The 23,010-nt window shown below is 46.9% G+C and overlaps 1 protein-coding gene across 1 annotated transcript; it reads right to left on the bottom strand.

The window, feature by feature from the left end:
• Nucleotides 1–15,956: 15,956 nt before the first annotated feature.
• Nucleotides 15,957–16,936, bottom strand: LOC127049786 (olfactory receptor 52R1-like). The gene has a single exon (XM_050951096.1). It carries the CDS (start codon nucleotides 16,902–16,904, stop codon nucleotides 15,957–15,959), a length of 948 nt encoding a protein of 315 aa, XP_050807053.1. The 5' UTR covers nucleotides 16,905–16,936.
• Between the last annotated feature and the right edge of the window lie 6,074 nt (nucleotides 16,937–23,010).

The raw sequence follows: 23,010 nt of genomic DNA, 5'->3' as shown, positions 1-23,010 counted from the left end.
CAAGAGGAGCCAGAACAGGGGCTGCTACCTGGCGCACTCCAAATAAATGTGCGCCAAGGTCTCCTTCTTGACACAGGAAGGGCAGGTGTTAGGGATAGGGGTGAACCGCGCCAAGTACATGCCCGTGCTCATGGCCCCGTGAAGGAGCCGCCAATTGACATCCCCGGCGGGCCTCAGGACCAGGGCAGAGTACAAGCTGGCCCACCGGGGCTTCTCACCCTCGAGAGGTTGCAGGAGGTCCCGCCATTTGGTATCGGGGCGGGACGTGAGGGTGAGGTGGTGAAGGGTGTGGAGCACGAGCGTGTATAGATGTTTCCGTGGCGAGGCCTGGAACAGAACTGGCTGCACATCGTGCAGCCGGCTGGCAGTGAAAGGGTGAGGGGGCCGATTGGGTCCACGGGGCAGGGGCCCGATAAAAATGTCCACAGGGCCTGGAGTGGAGGGTGGGCGGGGCGTGCCCTCTCGCAGGACCCGGTCGAGGTAAGCCCAAGCAGCAGGCAGGCAGTAAAGCGGCCTTCACATCCTGACGTACGCGCTGGGGAGTACGAGGTCTGGAGAGCCCCATGCGCTGAGCGAGCGTCAGGGGATCCAGCCAGTCTCCCCAGTCGAAGTCCAGGAGGTCTCCAACCCTGGTGACTCCCGCCGAGACCAGCCTCTGGCACACCGTGGGGGACTCCGCCACCTGCACAAGAAGCTGGGGATTGTGTAGCAGGGGCTCCGCGAGGAGGTCGACCTCCACGGTGGCCGCCACGGACCTGGTCGTTGAAAAGAGCTTCCAGGTCCGGAGGAGGTCTTGGTAGAAGACCGGCAGCCCGGAGAGGTCTCGCGGAAGACCTCTCGGATGGAGGTAAAAGAGCTGCCGGTTGTATCGGAGCCCTCGGAAGCGGCGGAGGAAGGCGTGCGCCAATACACTCCACGCCGGACTACCCGCACCAAACAGGAGCCTCTGCAGGGCCTGGAGGTGGAAGACATGGACCTGAGAGCGTAGGCACTTCAGGCCCTGCCCCCCCTCCTCCAGGGGCAGGTGCAGGACCCCTGCAGAGACCCAGTGCGTCCCTGGCCAAAAGAACTCCAGAATTGCCGTCCGGAGGTTGGCCAGGAAAGACGGGGCTGGGACCAGGGTGTTGAGCCGATACCAGAGCATGGACAGGACTAGTTGATTAAGCACCAGTGCCCTCCCCCGAAGGGAGAGGCAGCAGAGTAGTCCTGTCCATTTCCGGAGCTGCTCCGTCACCCTGCCCTCCAAACCATGCCAATTCTCCGGCAGAGGCGGATGCATGGCAGAAAGGTAAACGCCGAGATAGTGCAGCGGACCTGCGTTCCACCGGATGGCCTAGAGCACGGATGGGAGGGAGTTCGCCTGCCACCCATCCCCGACCAGCAGGCCAGAGCTCTTGACCCAGCTTACCCGGGCGGAGGAGGCTGCCGAGTGCACAGCCTGGCAAGCCTCCACCCACGCCAAGTCACCTGGGTCCTGGACCACAAGGAGCACATTGTCAGCGTATGCCAACAGAACCAGCCGCAGCTCTAGCTCCCGAAACACCAACCCCGTCAACCTCTTGTGGAGGAGACAGAGGAAGGGCTCGATCGCCAGAGTGTACAGCTGGCCCGAGAGGGGATACCTCTGCCGCACTCCCCGCCAGAAGCTGACCGGCTCGTTCAGGGTCCAGTTGAGCCTGACCAGACACTCTACAGAAGCGTACAGCATCCAGAGAAAACCGCAAAGCTGAGGCAACTTATCAGTAAAACTTATTGGGAGGGGAAATGTAGACAAAAAAACAGGAAGGAAAATTGGGAGTTCTTTCAGAAGAGTTGATTAGATATTCAAAAAGTCATGATGCCACAGTCAAGAAAATAGAGAACTTTGGACCAACCCCAGTTCAGTGGCAAAGTGAAGGCAGCAGATGAGAGGGGAGATCCAAGAAGAGCATATGGGGAAATGGGAAACAGACAGAAAACAATACAAATTGGAAGTTATGAAAATTGATAAGGGATGTTAAAAACACAAGGGAAAAATCCATTCTTGACAGTGTTCAGGATCACAAAAAAGAAGTTATTAAGTATATAAAGAACCAAAGAAATCCTAGAAAAAGTTTTAGACTGATTCCTAGAGGGAGAAAGTAAACTTGTTAAGCTTGCAGAAGAAGGAGATGTGCTCAAAAATATTTTTGTTCTGCATTTGAGAAGGAGCAGCATGAGGTGCTCATATCATCTAAGGTGATGAAACACTCTCCAGGCCATTAGCTGTCCAGGAAGGTGTTAAAGATTATGTGTAACAGAACCTTACAATTATGAACACCAGAGTTACAAAATGACCAATCCACCACACATCTCATTCGGAAACAGAAGTATGCAGTCAAGTTGCAGCAGAGTCCTCCAAAATTTATTATGCAATGCAGGGACCCTGAAATGAATTTAAGGGTCACTGTGGGCAATGAACTCATCATGAGCTCCAAGTGCAATGCTGCAGCCAAAAGGGATGATGTGATCCTTGGCTGCATAAGCAGGGGAGTGGTGAGTTGGAGCAGGGGAATGATTTCACCTCGCACATGGCATTGGTGAAATTGACTGCGTCCAGTCGCAGGGTCCATATTTCAAAAGGGATGTTGAAAAATTGGAGAGAGGGCAGAAAAAAACTACAAAATTTATTGGAGGCTGGAGAAAATGCCTGTCAGTGAAAGACTTAAAGATCTTCATTTATTCACATTCAGTTGTAACAACGGGCTCTGTAATCTAGCACAGAAAGGCAGAGCAAGAACCAGTGGCTGGAAGCTGGGGTGATTAAGCTCTGGAAGAAACTCTGACAGGAATTGGTGGATTCTCCACCTCCCCATGTCTGCAGATCCAGACTGGATTCTTTTCTAGAAGATCTGCATGAGGGATTCTCTGCACTTAGAATGCTACAGTGGCACTGCCATAGCGATTCAGTGTAGAGTCTAACTCTAACGGCTGGGGTTCTCCCATCAGTGCATGTAATCCACTTCCCTGACAAGTGATAGTTAGAATAATAGAATATAAGGGTTCAAATTTACCTCAGGCGGTCATCTGTTCCAACCCCATGCTCAAAGCAAGATGAACACCAACTAAATCATCCCAGCCAGGCTTTGTCAAGCCAGGCTATAAAAACCTCTAAGGAAGGAGATTCCTCCACCTCCCTAGATAACCCATTCCAGAGTTTCACCACTCTTGTCATGATTTTTTCCCCTCTAATATCTAACCTAAACTGCTCTGAATGCAACTTGAGACCGGTATTCTTTGTTCTGTCATCTGGTACCACTGAGAACAGTCTAGATTCATCCTCTTTGGAACCCCCTTTCAGGTAGTTGAAAGAAGCTATCAAATCCTCCCTCATTCTTGCCTTTTGCAGACTAAACAATCTCAGTTCCCTCAGCTTCTCCCCATAAATCATGTGCTCCAGCCCCCTAATCATTTTTGTTGCCATCCGCTGGACTCTTGCCATTTTTTTTCACATCCCTCTTGTAGTGTGGGGCCCAAAACTGGACATATTACTCTAGATGAGGCTTCACCAATGTCGAATGGAGGGGAACGATCACGTCCCTCAATCTGCTGGCAATGCCCCTACTTATACACCCTAAAATGCTGTTAGCCCCCTTGGCAACAAGGACACACTGTTGACTCATATCCAGCTTCTTGTCCACTGTAATCCCTAGATCCTTTTCTGCAAAACTGCTTCCTAGGTACTTGGTGCCTAGTCTGTAGCTCTGCAAGGGATTCTTCAGTCCTAAGTGCAGGACTCTGCATTTGTCCTTGTTAAACTTCATCAGATTTCTTTTGGCCCAATCCTCTATAATTTGTCTACATCCCTCTATATCCTATCCCTACCCTCCAGCGTATCTATCACTCTTCCCAGTTTAGTGTCATCAAAACTAAAACTAGATTTAGGGAAGAATTTTTTTCTTGTCCTCCATCTCTACATCTCTCAGAGGCTTGGATTTTTTCTGCTTCTTCAGAAAAAGGCAAATGCAATGTTAGTTTATATTAGTGGCAGCGTAGCATGCAAGTCACAGTAGGATATAGTACCGCTCTGTTCAGCACTGGTTAGGCCTCAGATAGAGCAGTGAGTCTAATTTTGGTCACTGCTGTAGAGAAAAGATGTAGAAAAACTTGAGAGGATCCAGAGACAACTGACAAAAATGATTCAAGGGATTAAATGCATGAAAAGCCATATGAAAAAGCTGAAGGAACAGGGCATATTTAGTGCTGAAAGGACGTATTTAAGGGGAGACATGACAGCAGTCTTCAATTGGTTTGAAATGCTGCCATAAAAAGGTGGAAGGAAGTTGTTCTCTTTTGCCAAAGCGGGCAGGAGAAGAGGCAATAGGTCAAACTACAGAATAGGAGATTGAGATGAAGTATCAGGAAAAAAACCTTCCTAACAGTAAGAATAGGAGAAGAGTGGAACAGATGAATACAGGGGTAACTGGGTGAAATTTCATAGCCTGTGTTATAAAGAAGGACAGACTGGATGTTTTAATGGTCCTGTCTGAATCTGAACCCTATGAATCTATTGATTAAGAAACTAGACTGCGCTGGTTAGGCCTCAACTGGAGTATTGTGTCCAGTTCTGGGCACCGCATTTCAAGAAAGATGTGGAGAAATTGGAGAGGGTACAGAGAAGAGCAACAAGAATGAATAAGGTCTTGAGAACATGACCTATGAAGGAAGGCTGAAGGAATTGGGTTTATTTAGTTTGGAAAAGAGAAGACTGAGAGGGGACATGATAGCAGTTTTCAGGTATCTAAAAGGGTGTCATCAGGAGGAGGGAGAAAACTTGTTCACCTTAGCCTCCAATGATAGAACAAGAAGCAATGGGCTTATACTGCAGCAAGGGAGATTTAGGTTGGACATTAGGAAAAAGTTCCTAACTGTCAGGGTAGTTAAACACTGGAATAAATTGCCTAGGGAAGTTGTGGAATCTCCATCTCTGGAGATATTTAAGAGTAGGTTAGATAATGTCTATCAGGAATGGTCTAGACAGTATTTGGTTCTGCCGTGAGGGCAGGGGACTGGACTCAATGACCTTCAGAGGTCCCTTCCAGTCCTAGAGTCTATGAGTCTAGATCAGGCAATTAGATTTTCTGTGTCTCATATCATGAACAAGTAAACATTCAATTACATTGAAAGTCTGCACATATATCACTGAGAACAGAAAACAGTTAATAGAATCCATATTTCGCCTGTGAAACTCCTTGCCCCAAACTTTATTGGATCAAAAGGTTAGCTGAATGGGATTCACAAATGGGGAAACTTTGGGGAAAGGGAGAGCCTATACAGGAAGGATGTGCTCCACCTGAACCAAAATGGAACCAGATTGCTGGCACTTAATATTAAAAACGTTACAGAGCAATTTTCAAATTAAAGGCTGGAGGAAAGCCAAATGATACAGAAGAGCATGTGGTTTGGATAAATACATCCCTAAGGGTAGGATCTATTAATGGAGATTATCTAAGTCCTAGTAAGAACCAGAGAATGGAAAATGATAAAATACAGACCTCTGGGACACACCACAATTTATTCTGAAAACTGACCATTTTTAACTACCTTTTGTTTCCTATCTTTTAACCGGTTACCAGTCCATGAGAGTCTCTTCTCTCTTATCCCGTGGCAGCTGACCTTGCCTAAGAGCCTTTTGTAAAGTACCCAGTCAATGGTTTTCTGAAAGTCTAAATACACTATGCGCACTGGATCCCCCTTGTACGCATGCTTGTTGACCCCCTCAAAGAATTCTAGTAGATTAGTGTGGAGTGATTTACCTTTACAAAAACAATGTTGACTTTTCCACAGCAAACCATGTTTCTCTATATGTCTGACAATATTGTTCTTTACTATCGTTTCAATTAATTTGCCTGATATTGAAATCAGGCTTAGGGGGCTTGTAATCGCCGGGATCACCTCTGGAGCCTTTCTTAAAAATTTTCATCACATTAGTACATTAGCTATCTTCGAGTCATCTGGCACAGAAGCTGATTTAATTGATATGTTACAGACTACAATTAGTAGTTCTGTAATTTCACATTTGAGTTCCTTCAGAATTCTTGAGTGAATCTCATCTGGTCTTGGTGACTTTTCACCATTTCATTTATCATTTGTTCCAAAACATACTCTAAAGATACTTCATTCTGGGGCAGTTCCTCAGATTTGTCACTTAAAAAGAATGGCTCAGGTTTGGGAATCTCCCTCACATCCTCAGCCGTGAAGACCGATGCAAAGAATTCATTTAGTTTCTCTGCAATGGCCTTATCGTCCATGAGTGTTCTGTTAGCACCGCGATCGTCCAGTGGCCCCACTGATTGTTTAGCCAGCTTCCAGCTTCTAATTCAGTGGTTCTTTAATTTTTGTACTGGTGATCCCTTTTACCTCGCAAGTTTCTGAGTGCCACCCTGCCTTAGACATTAAAAGCACTATTAAAAATATTTAGCATCATTATACATGCTGGAAGCAAAATGAGGTTTGGGGTGGAGGCTGACAACTCGTGACCCTGCATGTAATAACTTCACGATCGCCTGAGGGGTCCCAACTCCCAGTTTGAGAATCCCTGTGTGTCATCAGCTCGCAGTGGGTGGGGGGAGGGAGGAAGGGGTATTCAGCAGAGATGGACACTTTGGACAGTGATACTGGATCAAACTCATAACCATTGGCCAGAGAGCTGGGGTGTTTAATGGCTGTGCAGAGCGGAAAGGATCACAGATCTAATCTCTGTCCCATCACACCCATGCTGCATTGGGTTTGTCGAGCAGGTGAGCTCCTCTGCAGGAGATGGGTACCTGTGAATACTGAGGCAGAAGCATCTTCTCTGGGAACCCCTCCTCACGTAGCCGTGTTCCACACCTCTCTCACCACAGCAACTACAGCAGCATCCGCGCCGATAGCCGACACAGAGGTGTGAACTGTTTATATTGTAGCTCTGTGCAATCCCAGTGCGGTTCACTCAGCCTCTTGGGGAGAAATGACATCTGAAAGGAAACAGGCTGGACACCGGAGGCACTCTAGCCAATCTTTCTTTTTCTACGTCTACGCTTCTGCGCTCTTTATCCAGCTTTCGGAGTAAACAGTAATTAAGAGATCTTCCCAAAGGAGATGAGAACTCTTGGCCTCTCTGCTGAGTCACAGAGGAATTGGCTGCTCTGAGTATTTGTGTATATTTAATAATTATAGTTGATTGGTATGAAAACTAGGGATAATGCCTAGGTCTCCATGGAGTCTGATACCAAGTAAATGGCCAGGATGGCTGGGTAGATAGTGGACAGACAGATCTGGAGACAGATATCAGAGGGGAGACATTAGCCATTTTTTTCAGATACATGAGGCTATTGCTAATGGATCACAGATCTTTAATTCTCATCTGTGACTATAATCACACCCAGCAGCATCTTTTATTAAAAGATCTTTAAAATCCCTTCCAGAGAAAAGTCACTAGGAACATATCCCCATCATACAGATAAGCAAACTGAGGCACAGGGAGATGTGGTTTGACAAATGTCACACAGAGAATGACATACAATGCATCAGTCCTGATTTCCCTCCCATAGCCATGGTCTCTCCATCAGTAACTGAACGCATGACAAGAGGGAAATGGAGTCACAGTGTAGTAGGGTCCGTTTGTTGGGTGAGTGTGACGGAATTTCCTGAGGTACAGCCTGGAACTGGGGTACCTCCGAACCCTGTGGTATACCAGCCTGACCCCCTTCTCACGCTGTGATACTGTGAGAAGCTGCAGTCATCTCAGATCTTGGACTTTCACAGCCATTCACAGACAAAGACACACCCATGTGTAGTTACAGGAGTGCTTTCACTACCACTCATGAGCCAACAAGACAGAGCCTCCAGCCAGCTCTCCCCAGCTCTCCAGCCTTGGACCCAGGGTTGTACCATCATGCCCTGATTAAAAGTTTCACCTGTGTAACTATTACCCAGTCTGCCGCTCATAGAATCATAGAATCTCATGGTTGGAAGGGACCTCAGGAAGTATCTAGTCCAACTCTCTGCTCAAAGCAGGACCAAGCACAACTAAATCATCCCAGCCAGGGCTTTGTCAAGCTGGGCCTTAAAAACCTCTAAGGATGGAGATTCCATCACCTCCCTAGGGAACCCATTCCAGTGCTTCACCACCCTACTAGTGAAATAGTGTTTCTGAGAACCGGTACAATGCCGGCCCCACCATTGTCAGCGACTCTGGTGGCCTTTCCTGGAGTCCATCATGTGGAGCCACCCAACGATGCCATGGCATCAGAGGGGGGTGGTACCAAGCCCATCTCAGAGGCTCTTCCTGAGGATTTCTAAGATAGCGTACCCCCAACCCTCTTGTCATCAGAGCCCTTCTTCCACACTGAGGCAATTGCTGCCCTAGTTGGTGGCGAGCAGGCCTCTGGGGCAGTGGGGGGAGTTTTCAGCTCCCTCTTTGAGGAGAACAAGGCCCTGGGTCTGACCCCAATCACCGAGGGGGATCATGACCCTTTGCCAGGGGGCCTCAGTCTGGGCAGTAACTTGGTCTCGCTGCCCCCTTCTCCTTTTCCTCCCTTGCTCAGTTTTCTGCCCCCGATCTCACACTTGGGGCACCCCTGGAGTCATCCCCCTGTCTGGGCACAGATGGCACCTCACTCATGGCTGCCGAGCCCCTGGTGGCAACAGCCAGTGCTGAGCAGCCGGTCCACGGGACCTCCCTTCCCAATTTAGAGTCCTATTACAGATCCCATCATGCCCGACAGCATGGCTGTGGGTGCTGAGTTTGTTGAGGTGCCAACCCTTGCTGAGGCCCTCCCTCTCTTTCCCACCCCTCGACCCCTGAATCAGGTCCAGCGGTGCCACATCTCAGTGGTGCAGCTGCCGAGGATCCTAATCCCATTTCTGCTCCTGCTCCTGGAAGTAAGCGCATTCCTGTTCCTGGCCGTGTTCCCACCCCTGGGTCTGACCCCAATCACCGAGGGGGAACATGACCCTTTGCCAGGGGGCCTCAGTCTGGGCAGTGACTTGGTCTCGCTGCCCCCTTCTCCTTCACCTCCTTCCCCTCCATCTCCCATACTGCCTCTGCCTACGCCAGCACCGGAGTTTTTTAATTTCCCCTGTCGCCAGACGACCCTCGGCGGGTGGTTTTCATGTCTCTCATCTCTGACCCTTTAGAGACTGCTCTCTTCCCTCCATCTCCCCCTGCCCTGCTTGAAATGGAGATGAGCAGTGAAGCTCCAACACTACAGGCACATCACTGCGGTCTTACCCCCATTTGCCCATCTCCATGTGCCACGGGATTGACACAGAGGCCCAGCTCTCCCCCACTGTGCTGAAGGAGAAACTGCGCCGTTTCCTGAAGGAAAGTCCTCCGAGCTGAAGGGGAGGTTTTGAAGAAGAGGAGAGGGACCGAGAGGCAGAACATAATGGCCTACAGGTTGGCCAGCAACTTCCGTGATTCCCTGCTGGCTTTTGCAGTTGACCACAGATTGTTGTGAGGCCTGTGAGGATCCTCCCCGGCCCTCACTATGAAACCGACCATCTTCGCTAGCTTGAACACCCTGGGCTGTAGGGTGGTTCTCCGCAGGTCTCAGGTGCTCTGCTTCCTTTGAGGGATAGTGCTCTGTGATTTCCCTGCAGGAGACCCACACGGCTCCAGCCGCCGAGGCTAGCTGGCAGCTGTAGTGTGTGAGTGTGTGGGGGGCTGTACTTTAGCCATCTGAGTGCTCATTTGGCCGGGGTGGCCACCCTGTTCTCCCGACCAACTGCCTAAGGTGCCGGGAGTCGCTGAGATCATGCTGAGTTTCCTGAGGAGCAGTGGGCACTGCCTGGAGTTCTCTGTCCAGGGTCCTTCCCGCCCCGCACCCCGGATCCCTAGTTTGGAACCAGAAAGGCTTCTCTCCACTGGCTGGCCCATCTCTCCAGCTGCTCTGCTGGCTGGAGGTCTACCTGGCTGCTGCTGCTGCTGTGCAGGGGGGACACGAGAAGCCCACCACCATTCCTGGGGCTTGCTTGGCTACTTGGGCACTGGTGGCTTTCTGCTGCTGCTTCTGAGCCTTCTGCTGCTGTCGTTGAGGAGGACAAAGAGGAGGGTTGCTGCGGGACATTGTAGAGGGGGGCTCTTCCTGGACTGAGTGACTTTATATCTTTGCTTCTGTGCTGCTGCTTGCTCCTGCTCTTGTGGGGAGTAAGTGGGAATGGCGTGTAGTGCTCCCCCTACTCCATCTCTTCCCCCTACCACCGCCACCTCTACCAGTCCTACGTATAATCTGGACCTTCTCTTCGCCCCCTCACCCTGGCTCTTTGCTGTGTCCCTTCTACCAGCTGTGACTATTGCTCCAACAAGCATGGACTGCAGAAAAACGAGCTCACTTTGGCACATGTGCTTCCTCCCGTGGACTTGCCCTCCTCTCTCCGCTATATTTGGCTGGTAGCCTCCCTTTGCTTCCCAGTAGCCTCCTGGCAGCTGTTTGCTGCTTTCCTCTTGCTGCCCATTTGGATTGCCCTGACTTCTGCCTTGGCTTCTAGGAATTTGTTGTTGTTGTTGTTACTTTGCCAGCTCCACTTTGGCCCTGGAATGTGTTAGTCAGCCTGCCCTGCCCTCCTTGCCAGCTGTGCTGAATTGCTTTAGCTGTAAGGCGTTAAGTAGATATGTGGACAGAGCTGGCATTGGGGTTTGTTGCAGGGTTTGGTTCCTGGGTTAGTGTTTTTATTGTGTAGTGTGTCATTGTAGTAGACTTAAAAGTGGCAATTCTTCAACAACAAAAACCTTCAAAATTAGCTACTAACTGCTACTCGCTTTCTTCTTCTAGGAAGTTTGTTTTTTTTTTGTTAGTTTGCCAGCTCCAGTTTGGCCCTGGAATGTGTTAGTTTCCTTGCCTTGGATGTGCATGTGTGAGTATGAACATGGGCTAGGACTGGGGTCTCTAATGCTTTCTTTCTTCCCCTGAGTGACATCGGAGAATTCCCAACACTCTCTGCTGTTATTTTTTTAATAAAGCTTTAAAATGTAGACACTTGGTGTGTGCCTCATCATCTCCTCCCCAAAAGATCCTGTGGCCACAGCCTGATCAGCTGTGGTCCTGGGCGGATTGGTAACAAAAATCTGTCACACTGCCCCTGGCCTGTTCTCAGCCTGTTCCTTTTCCCCTACCTCCCATTGCTCCTCCTCCCCCGCTCAGTCCACTTGCCTTGTGCCCCCATTCCACCAGGCTAAATACTTGTGCCCCTTCCCTTTTATGTTGTGCCGCCTGTTCATTGTACGCACACACACACACACACACGGTACTTTCCCGTTCCCAGTGCAGCTGGTGTGAGCAACTGTGTCCATCCCCCCGTTGGCCCTCTCCTGCCATGCCCACAGTTTAGCCTTTCTGCCCTTCCTATGCATTGTCTTATGCACCCATTGCATTATCACTCCTTTCCCACTTGGCTGCAAGACCCTCGCCCTCCATCACTTTCTGTCCTTCCTTCGGCAGCTGCAGATGTAGTTGTTGCCGGCGGTGCCTCACGGGGAGCCTCCCCTACCAGGGAGCCCATTACTGGATGCACTACTCTTCGAAGGAGGCCTCTTACAGTCAACAGGGCACATCAGGAGAGACTGCCCCATGCGACGGATAGAGGGGCAGCTGGTACCCCAGAGATCTGGGAGGGCACCAGTGCTGCCATTGTCATTGATCTTGGTTACCCAGGTCCTATAGTCGCTGCTCCTCCTTCTGTCATAGCTCCCCACTTGGGCCCTGGGGATAGTCCCCCATCAAACCCAGGCGTGTGGGTGGGCCCTGCCTCCATCTTGTGTAGTTTGGTGAGGTCCATGTGGCAGAGGGTGGCAGGGACACTACCGGGAAAAGGAGAGACCCTGCTCCAGTGGGAGATATATGTTTTCCCCATTGTTCCCCCACTTTGCTTCCCTCACCTGATTATTGTTCTGCCCGGACTGTTGGGCAGAGCTTCAGGCTGTGGGTTGCCCAGTTAATTCCTTAATAGTAGTTAAGCAGAGTAGCCTCCCACTGACCATAGGGGGAGGGACCACCACTGATCCTCTACAGGGAATCTTAAGAGGGATGATGGTAAGAGTAATGTGGAACATGTAAACAGATGAAATATTTGATTGGAAAGTGGGTAAGGAGCAAAGGTGTTACAAGGTTTGAAGGGATGCTTGATCTCGTTGCTCAAGAATGTTTCTTAAACCTATTGTGACAGGGTCAGGCCAGATGGCTATAGGAGCGTGCTAGAAGGCAGATATATGAGCCACAGGTTAAGTAGGTCCCCTTTCCCTGGGTAAGATAACAGGGAAGGTTCCAGAACAATCAAGAGCTTTCTGGAAACAATTAAGGCAGACAGGCTGATTAGAACACCTGCAGCCAATCAAGAAGCTGCTAGAATCAATTAAGGCAGGTTAATCAGAGTACCTGGGTTTAAAAAGGAGCTCACTTCAATTTGTGGTGTGCGTGTGAGGAGCTGGGAGCAAGAGGCACAAGGAGCTGAGAGTGAGAGGCTGTGCTACTGGAGGACTGAGGAGTACAAGCGTTATCAGACACCAGGAGGAAGGTCCTGTGGTGAGGATAAAGAAGGTGTTTGAAGGAGGCCATGGGGAAGTAGCCCAGGGAGGTGTAGCTGTCATGCAGCTGTTACAGGAGGCACTACAGACAGCTGCGAACCACAGGGCCCTGGGCTGGATCCTGGAGTAGAGGGTTGGCCCGGGTTCCCCTCAAAACCTCCCAGTTCCTGATCAGACACATGAGGATTTGACCCAGACTGTGGGTTCCACCAGAGGGGAAGATCTTTGAGGCGAGCAAATCCTCCAATTAGCAGAGGACCCACCAAGGTAGAGTAGGAACTTTGTCACAGTATGTAAAGATGGTGTAAAACAATGTCCATGGGACAAACATTTGAAAACTGTGGATGAGATAGCTTCTGTAGCTGATGATTTTCAGCAGACACAAGCATCTATTGTGAATAAACTACAGACAGAGAGGGTTACATCTGGTGGAAAGTATGGTTCCTGTTTTACCCTGCCCACCTGTGATAAAAGTTATGGTGTTATTGCTAAAGGTCATAATACAACCCGAAGCAAATACTCACCAACAACCAAAACAGAAGAAAAACACTAACCCAGGAACCTATCTTTGCAACAAAGCCTGATGCCAACTCTGTCCACATATCTATTCAAGTGATATCATCATAAGACCTAATTACATTAGCCACACTGTCAGGGACTCATTCACCTGCACATCTACCAATGTCCTATTTGCCATCATGTGCCAGCAGTGGCCCTCTGCCATGTATATTGACCAAACCAGATAGTCTCTACATAAAAGAATAAATGGACGCAAATCTGACATCAGGAATCATAACATGCAAAAACCAGTAGGAGAACACTTCAACCCTCTCTGGCCACTCAGACTGGGAGTGGATGTGTCATTACAAAAACTAAGTTCCCCATACTAATTTCCCTGATTTGCATGGTAATATTTATCTGCTTTTTTGTTACTTTGTACAATTTTAATTTTATACACAGTGGCCCTTAATCTGTCCACAGTAGTAAAATGAGAGGATTCAGGGTGTCCCGACTGCATCCATTAGCATCTACCAGTTTTACCAGCATATGTTTAATGGTGCGATATTTTCACTCTACCATCCCTGATGATTCAGGTCTGTATGGAATATGCAATTTTTCTTGCATTCCTAACACTTACAGGCATTTACCAGTCCAGCAAAGTGTGCTCCTCTGTATGACTCTACCCTAACAGGAAATTCTCAGCGATAAAATACTTTTTCAATTAGAACCTCTGCTGTGGCTACAGCGTATTTGCTTTTAAAGGAAATGTTGCCACCCATTTAGAGAACGAATTAATGACAACCAGAAGGTATTGGTTTTCCCTTGGAGTTTTGGTAAAGGTCCAAAAAATCAACTCACAGAGTCTGCCATGGACCTTCATATCTGGGATCTTAAAGGCACATTTGTTTTTGTGGAGGTAGGATTATTCTGTGCACAAACCAAACAATTTTTACAGTACCGGTGTACATTTGCCTTCATGCATGACCACCAACCTATTAGGATGAGGCACTGCATGGTTTTTCCCACTTCTTGATGACCTGCTGATGCTATGTCATGTAACAGATAGATCAGTTCCCTTCTTTGCATGCTTGTTTCTCCAAATTCAAGCAACTCCTTTTTCCAAGAGTTCATCGAGTGGCCCTGCGATGTGAGTAAAGTTATGGATGAAGTCTCGATACTATTCTGCTGAACCTAAGGAAGAAGGTAAAGAAGTTATGTTCGTGGGCATGGATAGTTCTTGAATCGAATCCACCTTTTGTTGTGCAGGTGATCGACCTCCTTGAGACAACGTGATACCCAGAACGGAAACTTCTGGGACCATTAGTCAGACCTTTGTTGGATTGCACTTTAATCTTCCATCCTTTATGATTAGAAAAAAATCAGTTAGACACTCCAGGTGTTTCTCTTGAGTTTCTATTGCTAAACAAATGTCAGCTACATATTGAAATTGAAGAAACAATATTTCACACTGTGTAGAGTCAAGCACACAAGTTTATTATGCACAGCACTGGTGGAGTGTCACTTTGTTTGTTAGGCTTAGAGACACTGCAGAACAATTAATTACAATAGATTATATAGGGTGCTCATTAGGCGGAGAGAAGCAACAGGAATGGGTTTTCCCAAGCCTTTTGATAGGTTCTAGCAGCAAGACAAGATAAGCACAATAAGCCAATGGTCTGAAAGATTACATAATGGTTCCGTCCAAGGCTTAAATTAACATATTGCTGACATACAGGTAATTACCCCCAAACTATGTATATTAAAGTGTATAGGTTAAATCCTAATTTTTAGTTCCAGGGGAATGAGGTAGCACAGTTGACCAACTGGTACATTCCTGGAGATTTAAAGCAAAAGGCAGTAATTAGTACTTAAAATTAACAATTGTTTATAAATTTACCCTTACATTTCTGTGGGCTGGGATTGGCATACATCTGTGAGGGGAGGATGTCAGAACTCATGTCTATAATATTGGGCCTCTCACTGAACTCTGTCTGGGATCTGAGGGGTATTGTACCACTATCTCTTTCCTGCATTAGGGAGTAACCAGGAGGCCTTTCCCAGCACTTCATGTGTCTATAACTCACAATAAGGACACCCAATTACTAACTCCGCTCACTAACTTGAAACTCACAAGGTTACTTGTTTACCCCAGCTTCCTCTTAGCTATGTATTGTTCTCTGTTAGCCAGCCCCCATAGCCCAAGCCAAGCTGTGGACTCTGGGCCTAGATGAAAAGTTCTCAGGAGAAACTGTAGTTAAGCTCTTACATCCATAGCTAATGGATTCTGACGCTTCAAAATAGAAGAGATGGTTTAGAAAATCTTAACAAAATTCATTTCATTTGCCCATAGAAGATGGCTGAACTATTATGTAGTTCTTGGGCTCAGACTTGAAATGGAAACTGACCCCCTTCTACTCTGAAAGCTGGGCAACGTTGGCTTCCCTTAGACACATAGTAGAAAACCATTTTGCTTTGAGATTGATAGATTTAATCAGGTCAGGCATTTTGCACACAAAAGCTGTACAAGCTGGAGTCACTTGATTCGATTTTTGATAATCAATAGTAAGATGCCATGACCCATTTGGTTTTTGTAGGAGCCAGATTGGAGAGCTGCATACTGAAATTCACTTACGAATGATTCCCTGCTAAAGCAATGATTCAATGGTTTTAGCAATATGAGGTGAGGCCTAAAAAATTGAAAAAATTGCCATTCCTAGGAAAATCTGAAATAGCTACTTTGGAAGCAACAGTGGTGGGGCCACAGCACAAGAGGAGGAGCATTTATCAAGAAATTAGGAAGGTGGCAACTCTATGACTTGGGCATAATTTGCCACATCAACACAGAATAGTAAGGCTGGGAAAGGATTTAATGTCTCTGTCTGTATCACCAGACAGCTCTGCATGGAAATCTGAGAGCACTGGGAGAAAAAAATTAGGTGCCTTTATTAGTAAAGAGCCAGAGCAGTCTATCCCGGATTTGTTTGGTTCTCACCCCGTAGATGATAGGATTTAGCACAGGAGGCATCAAGAGGTAAACATTGGCAATGAGAATGTGGAAATGCAGAGGCACATTCTGACCAAACCGGAACATGAGAGAGAAGAAGAGACTTGGGATGTAAAAGGTTAAAATGGCACAAAGATGGGAGATGCACGTCCCAAAAGTCTTGATCTGTGCGTCCTTTGTGGGGAGACTGAAGATGGCCCTGAGAATCTGGGTGTAGGACAGGGCAATAAAAATCACATCCAGACCAATCACACAGATTACCACAAAGAGGCCATAGTAACTACTAACACGGGTGTCGGTGCAGGCCAGATTCACCACAGCTATATGTGCGCAGTACGGCTGGGGGATGATGTTGGTTCTACAATATGGCCATTGCCTTACAAGGAAGGGATATGGCAGTACAACCATGCTGCTTCGCAGCATCATGGCCAGGCCGATCTTGACCACCGCTGGGCTTGTCAGGATGGTAGAATGTCTCAGGGGATCACAGATGGCCACATAGCGATCAAAAGCCATGGCCACAAAGATCCCAGACTCCATCACTGAGAAGCAGTGAAAGAAGTATAATTGGATGAGGCAGGAACTGAAATCGATCTCTCTGGAATCAAACCAGTATATTGCCAGCATTTTGGGCACAATGGACGTAGATACAACCAGGTCGGTGATGGCCAGCAGGCAAAGGAAATAGTACATGGGCCCATGGAGTCTCGGCTCCATCTTCACGACGAACAGGATGGTGAAGTTCCCCAAGATGGCTGTGATGTACATGATGCAGAAGGGGATGGAGATCCAGACATGGGCCACTTCCAGGCCAGGAATGCCCAGCAGGATGAAGGTGGAGGGGTTGGTGAAGTCAGTTACATTGGAATCTGGCATGGAGTAGGAGATAAGGTGTCCAACACTGAGGCAGAACGGTGTCTAGTGCATGTATCATAAGGTTCCCTGACTTCCTGGATGTGCTCAGGCTTTAGAGTGATGGTCACAGTACAAATGCCTGGATGGAGAGTCAATATTCATACGAGACACTACATGCACTCCTGGATGCTGTTCTCATGGGTGAAGCAGATTGGTGGCTCTTCACACACTGAAAAATGACATTTTCATTATTTCGATAAATGAATTATGAACAACAGACCCTACGAATGCCAATTCCATATTGTATGGGGTTCCTTGCATCATTAATTCCTACATGTCATGCTCTGAGAAACCTTAATAGGCACCAGCAGGAAACGTGAGTGTGAACACTGGTTATCCATCATTGTTCCTCTTAAGGCTGAATCCCAACTCTGTCACTCCCAGTGCAACTGTGGGTCCCACAAGAATTTTAAAAAAATATTACTTGCCTTAAGGTTTAAGGCTTGTACTAAACTCCCAAAGTTTCACATTTTCTCTGATCCTGGCTTGGCAAACGCTGTCACCACTCAAAATCAACCCTCCTCCCCACCCCTTTGATCCCAGGAAGGAGCACTTGTGACTTCTTCCCTGAGGAGTACCATCCAGGGAAGAGCTGAGAAAGAAAACAAAGGATATTAGCTGTGGCTACCAGTTAATCAAACAATATGCACAAACCTCTTAGGACACCAAACAGCCAATCCTATTCTTAAAAAAGGTAAATGTTCTTAAAAGTAAAAAGAAAGAAAATACATCTGGAACTTAGGCTTTTGCTAGATTTTAAAAGAGCAATTTCAAAATCAAGCACCCAAAATAGCTCTCTTGAGAGGTCACCTTAAAGGCTTTGAGCCTACAAAAGCATCTGAGATGACCACAGAAGAGTCCACAAGCCAGTAAGAAATAAAAGAAATAATCCTGATGGCGTTTAGTTAAACATTCTGATCTACTTACACATTTGAAGTTCAGATAAGTGGTTCTAGGCATAATCTGATAATATATGATCATATCCGGCTTACACTGCCTATAGCATGTCTGCTCCATCCCTCCAACCCAGAGAACAACAGACAAAGGGAAAGTTTCTTGACCAATTTTAAAAAGTGTTACCTTCCCATTGGCTCTTTTGGTCAGGTGCCCACTTTTTTTCTTTACCTGGGGGACTTTTTAACCCTTTACAGGTAAAGCAAGTAAAGAACAGCTACCAAGAGGGATTTTACAGCTAACTGCCTTGCTGGGTGTCCATCAAAGGGAGCTACCCCCACCCTTTTATTTATCACAGTTCCTTAATGGAATGAAACCCAGGGTAAAATATCCATGCTGTAGGGAGTTCTGCATTCACCTGCTTGCTCAAAATCTGAGATTTGGAAAAAAAAACCCAAACCATTGCCAAGAGATGTGCCAGGGGAAATCATCCGAAATAAAACATACCTCAGTGGGCGTCATTGACAGCAGCTCCATAGAAACAAATGCTTGTTCTCAGAAGGGGGAAAACAAAGACAACGATTGGATGCCTAAGGAATGGGATGAAGCACAATCTGCTCTGGGTTTGCGCTCAGTTCTGGTTACCCAGTCTCTCTGAAAGGGTTGCCATATGCAGACAGATTGAAAAGTCTGGGACTGTTTTGTTTAGAGAAGAGAGAAAGAAGGGGGCGTATGATAGCGGAGAGCAAAATGAAGAATGATCTGATGACATTTAAATGGACAAACAGAGAAGAGTTCCCAACCAGTAATGTCTATAGACAGTTATTACTTCATATGGGCTAATACTCCAAAGCTGAGGCAAACAGTCAACAAAACTGATTGGGAGGAAAAATATAGACAAAAAAACAGGAAGGAAAATTGGCAGTTCTTTCAGAAGAGTTGATTAAATATTCAAAAAGTCACGATGCCACAGTCAAGAAAATAGAGAACTTTGGACCAACCCCAGTTCAGTGGCAATGTGAAGGCAGCAGATGAGAGGGGAGATCCAAGAAGAGCATATGGGGAAATGGGAAATAGACAGAAAACAATACAAATTGTTAAAAAGACAAGGGAAAAATCCATGCTAGACAGTGTTCAGGATCACAAAAAGGAGGTTATTAAGTATATAAAGAACCAAAGACATCCTAGACAAAGTTTTAAAGTGATTCCTAGAGGGAGAAAGTAAACTTGTTAATCTTGCAGAAAAAGGAGATGTATTCAAAAATATTTTTGTTCTGCATTTGTAAAGAAGCAGCATGAGGCGCTCATATCACCTAAGGTGATGAAACACTCTCCAGGCCTTTAGCTGTCCAGGAAGATGTTAAAGAACATGTGTAATAGAACCTTACAATTACAAACGCCAGAGTTACAAACTGACTGATGCACCACACATCTCATTCGGAACCAGAAGTACACAGTCAATCAGCACCAGATCTCCAAAAAAAATATTATGGCATGAAGAGACCTTCCAAAGGATTTAGGGGTCACTGCGGGCAACACACTCATCATTAGCTCCCAGTGCAATGCTGCAGCTAAAAAGGATGATGTAATATGTTGTGTATTTGGTGTCATGGTTTTTGTTCCCATGGTAAATGAGTTAGATTATTAAGGGATAGCCTAGCCTGCTTCGGCGGGTTAGGTGAGCTCTGTATGTGTAAATAAATTGTAGTTTTGTTAGCTGTCTGCTGTCTGGCCTCAAGTGATTTCTTCAAAACCGGCTGCCCCCAAGGATATAACACGTGGTGACGAGGGTGGGATTCCGGTGCTGCTTCAGTAACAGAAAGAAGTAGAAGTCAAGGTAAAAAAAAAAAAACTGCTTGTTTGCACTGACTGTGAAAGTGAAACTAAAAATCATGGCTACTCTGACCAGGCCACTGGAACCTTTTGATGAGAATGTAGAGCACTGGCATTTGTATAATAAGCGTTTTGAGATTTTTGTTATTGCAAATGACATTACAGAAGCGAAGAAGGTGCCAATATTCTTAAGTGTTGTAGGGGCTAAAACCTACTCCCTGCCACGCAGCTTACTACACCCTGGTAAGCCTGAGACTAAATCTTACAGTGACGTTGCGGAAATCCTGGGGTCTCATTTTTCCCCAAAACCACTGGTAATTGCTGAAAGATATCGGTTCCACAAGAGACCAAAAAGAAGATGAAACAGTTGTACAATTTGTAGCAATTTTAAAAAAGCTAGCAGAACACTGTGAATTTAAGGAGATGTTAAATGATGCCCTGTGTGACAGGTTAGTCTGTGGCCTCTACAGTGAAACTATACGGGAGCGCCTACTGACAGAGGCTCAGCTTACATTACAGGAGGCTGTTGACATTGCTGTGTCCATGGAACTGGCTACAAGGGAGGTGCAATGCATCGGTGCATCCCCTAGGGTGCAAAAAGTGTCACAAGAACTGACCCACAAAACTGTGCAGAGTCAGGAATGTTACCGCTGTGGTAAGCTGGGTCACCAAGCATCAGAATGCAGGTGTAAGGACATGGTGTGTCGACATTGTGGCAAAAAGGGACACAGTGAGTGTGCCTGTAAACAAAAGAAAAAGAGGCCTGTGGTCTGGCCGACAAAAAGAGGAACCCTGCATACCCTAGAGCAGACCTAGGACGATAAGGTGACACCTCACTGCAAGAGGAAGTGCCACTGCATGTTTTGTCTTTGGCGGTGGGCTCACATGAATACTGGGTAACCTCGTTGTTGGACGGCAAACCTGTACGCATGGAACTGGACACCGGTGCAGCCGTCTCGCTGGTCTCTGAGACTGTGTATAAAGAAAAGCTACAGCATCTTCCCCTTAAGGCAACAAAAACTGTTCTGAAGACTTATACGGGAGAAGCTGTGCCCATGCTGGGCACTATTGATGTTAAGGTGGAGCTCAATGGACAGGCTGCTAAATTGCCACTGTTTGTGGTGAGAGATAACTACCCAGCCTTAATGGGTAGGTCTTGGCTTGGGAAGATTAAGCTGAACTGGGCAGAAGTGCACTGGATGACTAAAGAAGAAACCAGTCTAACTCTATAGCTCATGGGCCACTCCTATAGTCCCAACAGTGAAGAAAGATGACTTTCTCCGGATTTGTGGTGATTTTAAAGTCACTGTCAACCCAGTGTTGTGTGCAGAGCAATACTCGCTTCTCCACATCGATGAACTCTTCGCAGGCTTGGCTGGAGGACAAAAGTTCAGTAAGATTAATCTGAGTCAAGCATATTTACAGAAGCATGTCAATGAAAAGTCCCAAGAGTTGTTGACTATTGTGACTCATAATGGGTTTTATCGATACTGTCGCCTAACCTTCAGAATAACGTCTGCTCCCGCCCTGTTCCAGAGGGCTATGGACCATATCTTGTGTGGCTTGTCAGGAGTTCAGTGCTATCTGGATGATATCCTGGTCACTGGAAGGAATGAAGAGGATCACTTAAAGAATTTAGAGGCTGCTCTACAAAGACTGGAAGAGTATGGCCTACAAGTTCGCAAAGTCAAGTGTGAATTCTTCAAGCTCTCTGTTAAATACTGGAGACACATCATTGATTCTGCAGGTCTTCATAAGGCCCATGCAAAAGTTAATGCTTTTGTGGAGGTTCCCCCACCTCGAAATGTAAGCCAGCTGCGCTCGTTTCTAGGACTACTGAACTATTATGGAAAGTTCATCTCACAGTTAGCCACACTGCTAAAACCACTTCATGAGCTCCTGGGGCAGAACAAGGCCTGGAAGTGGACTGAAGCCTGTGATGTTGCATTTAACAAAGCTAAGGATGCATTGCTAAATTCTGAAGTTCTAACGCACTTTGATCCATCCTTACCCCTACAATTGGCCTGCGATGCCTCCCCTTATGGAGTGGGAGCAGTCGTGTCACACATTATGCCTTCGGGAGAAGAGACACCTATTGCTTTTGCTTCACACACTCTAAGCAAAGCAGAAACTATCTAAGCCCAAATCGAACGTGAGGCACTAGGAATTGTTTTTGGAATTCAGAAATTTCATCAGTATCTGTTTGGGCGAAAGTTTACTTTTCTCACAGACCATCGACCTCTGACGTCAATTTTGGACCCTACACAGGCATTCCCCCATTAGCTGCTAGTCGTATGCAACGTTGGGCATTGTTACTTTCAGCACATACATATGAAATCAAATATCGGAAATCCACTCTGCACGGCAATGCAGATGGCCTCTCCAGGTTGTCTTTGCCGGTCAAACATCAAGATAGTGCCCAAAAGGAAATCTTCTACTTTGAACAGGTAGAGAATACACCCATCACTGCTACTCAGATAAAGAAGGCAACTCACGTTGACCCAGTATTGTCCCAAGTTATGGACCTGGTGATGCATGGAAAATCTCGACAAACCTCTCCGGTCTCACCCGACCTTGTTACCTACATGTCCAGGAGGACGGAGTTATCCGTCCAATCTGGTTGTTTGTTGTGGGAGAGACGTGTCATTATTCCACCATCACTGAGATCACAGGTGTTAGAATAGCTACGTTCCGGTCCCTGTGGAATTGTGCGCATGAAGGAAATTGCACGAAGCTATTTTTGGTGGCCTGGATTGGACAATGCTATTGAAGAGAAAGCAAAAGCTTGTATGTCTTGTCAGAGTGTGAGGAATGCACCCCAGTGGGCATCCCTACACTCATGAGACTGACCTGAAATCCCGTGGCAACGTATTCACATTGATTTCGCTGGCCCCCTTGAAGGAAGCATGTTCTTGGTGGCAGTAGATGCCCATTCTTAATGGCCAGAAGTCTCTATAATGCAGTCTACTACTGCAGAGAGTACTATCCAAAAACTAAGGGGACTCTTTAGTCTTTTCGTTCTTCCAGAACAACTTGTGAGCGACAACGGATCACAGTTCGTCTCTCAGGAGTTTCAAAATTTTATGAAGGCAAATGGGATACACCACATCACTTCAGCACCATATCATCCATCCACAAATGGATTAGCTGAAAGATTTGTGCAGAGAATGAAACACGCTTTGAAATCAGCAAGGGGACAACACTCCATTCAAAAGCATCTGGATACCGTCTTACTTTCCTATAGAAACACACCTCATGCTACGACCCAGGCATCCCCGGCCTTTCTAATGATTGGACGACAGCTGCGCACTTGCTTTGATCTGCTGAAACCTTCTGAACC

This window comes from Gopherus flavomarginatus, chromosome 1 (assembly GCF_025201925.1).
Source record: "Gopherus flavomarginatus isolate rGopFla2 chromosome 1, rGopFla2.mat.asm, whole genome shotgun sequence".
Lineage (NCBI taxonomy): Eukaryota > Metazoa > Chordata > Testudines > Testudinidae > Gopherus > Gopherus flavomarginatus.
The sequence above is the reverse complement of the archived record's forward strand: the minus strand, read 5'-3'. Positions and strand labels throughout refer to the sequence as shown.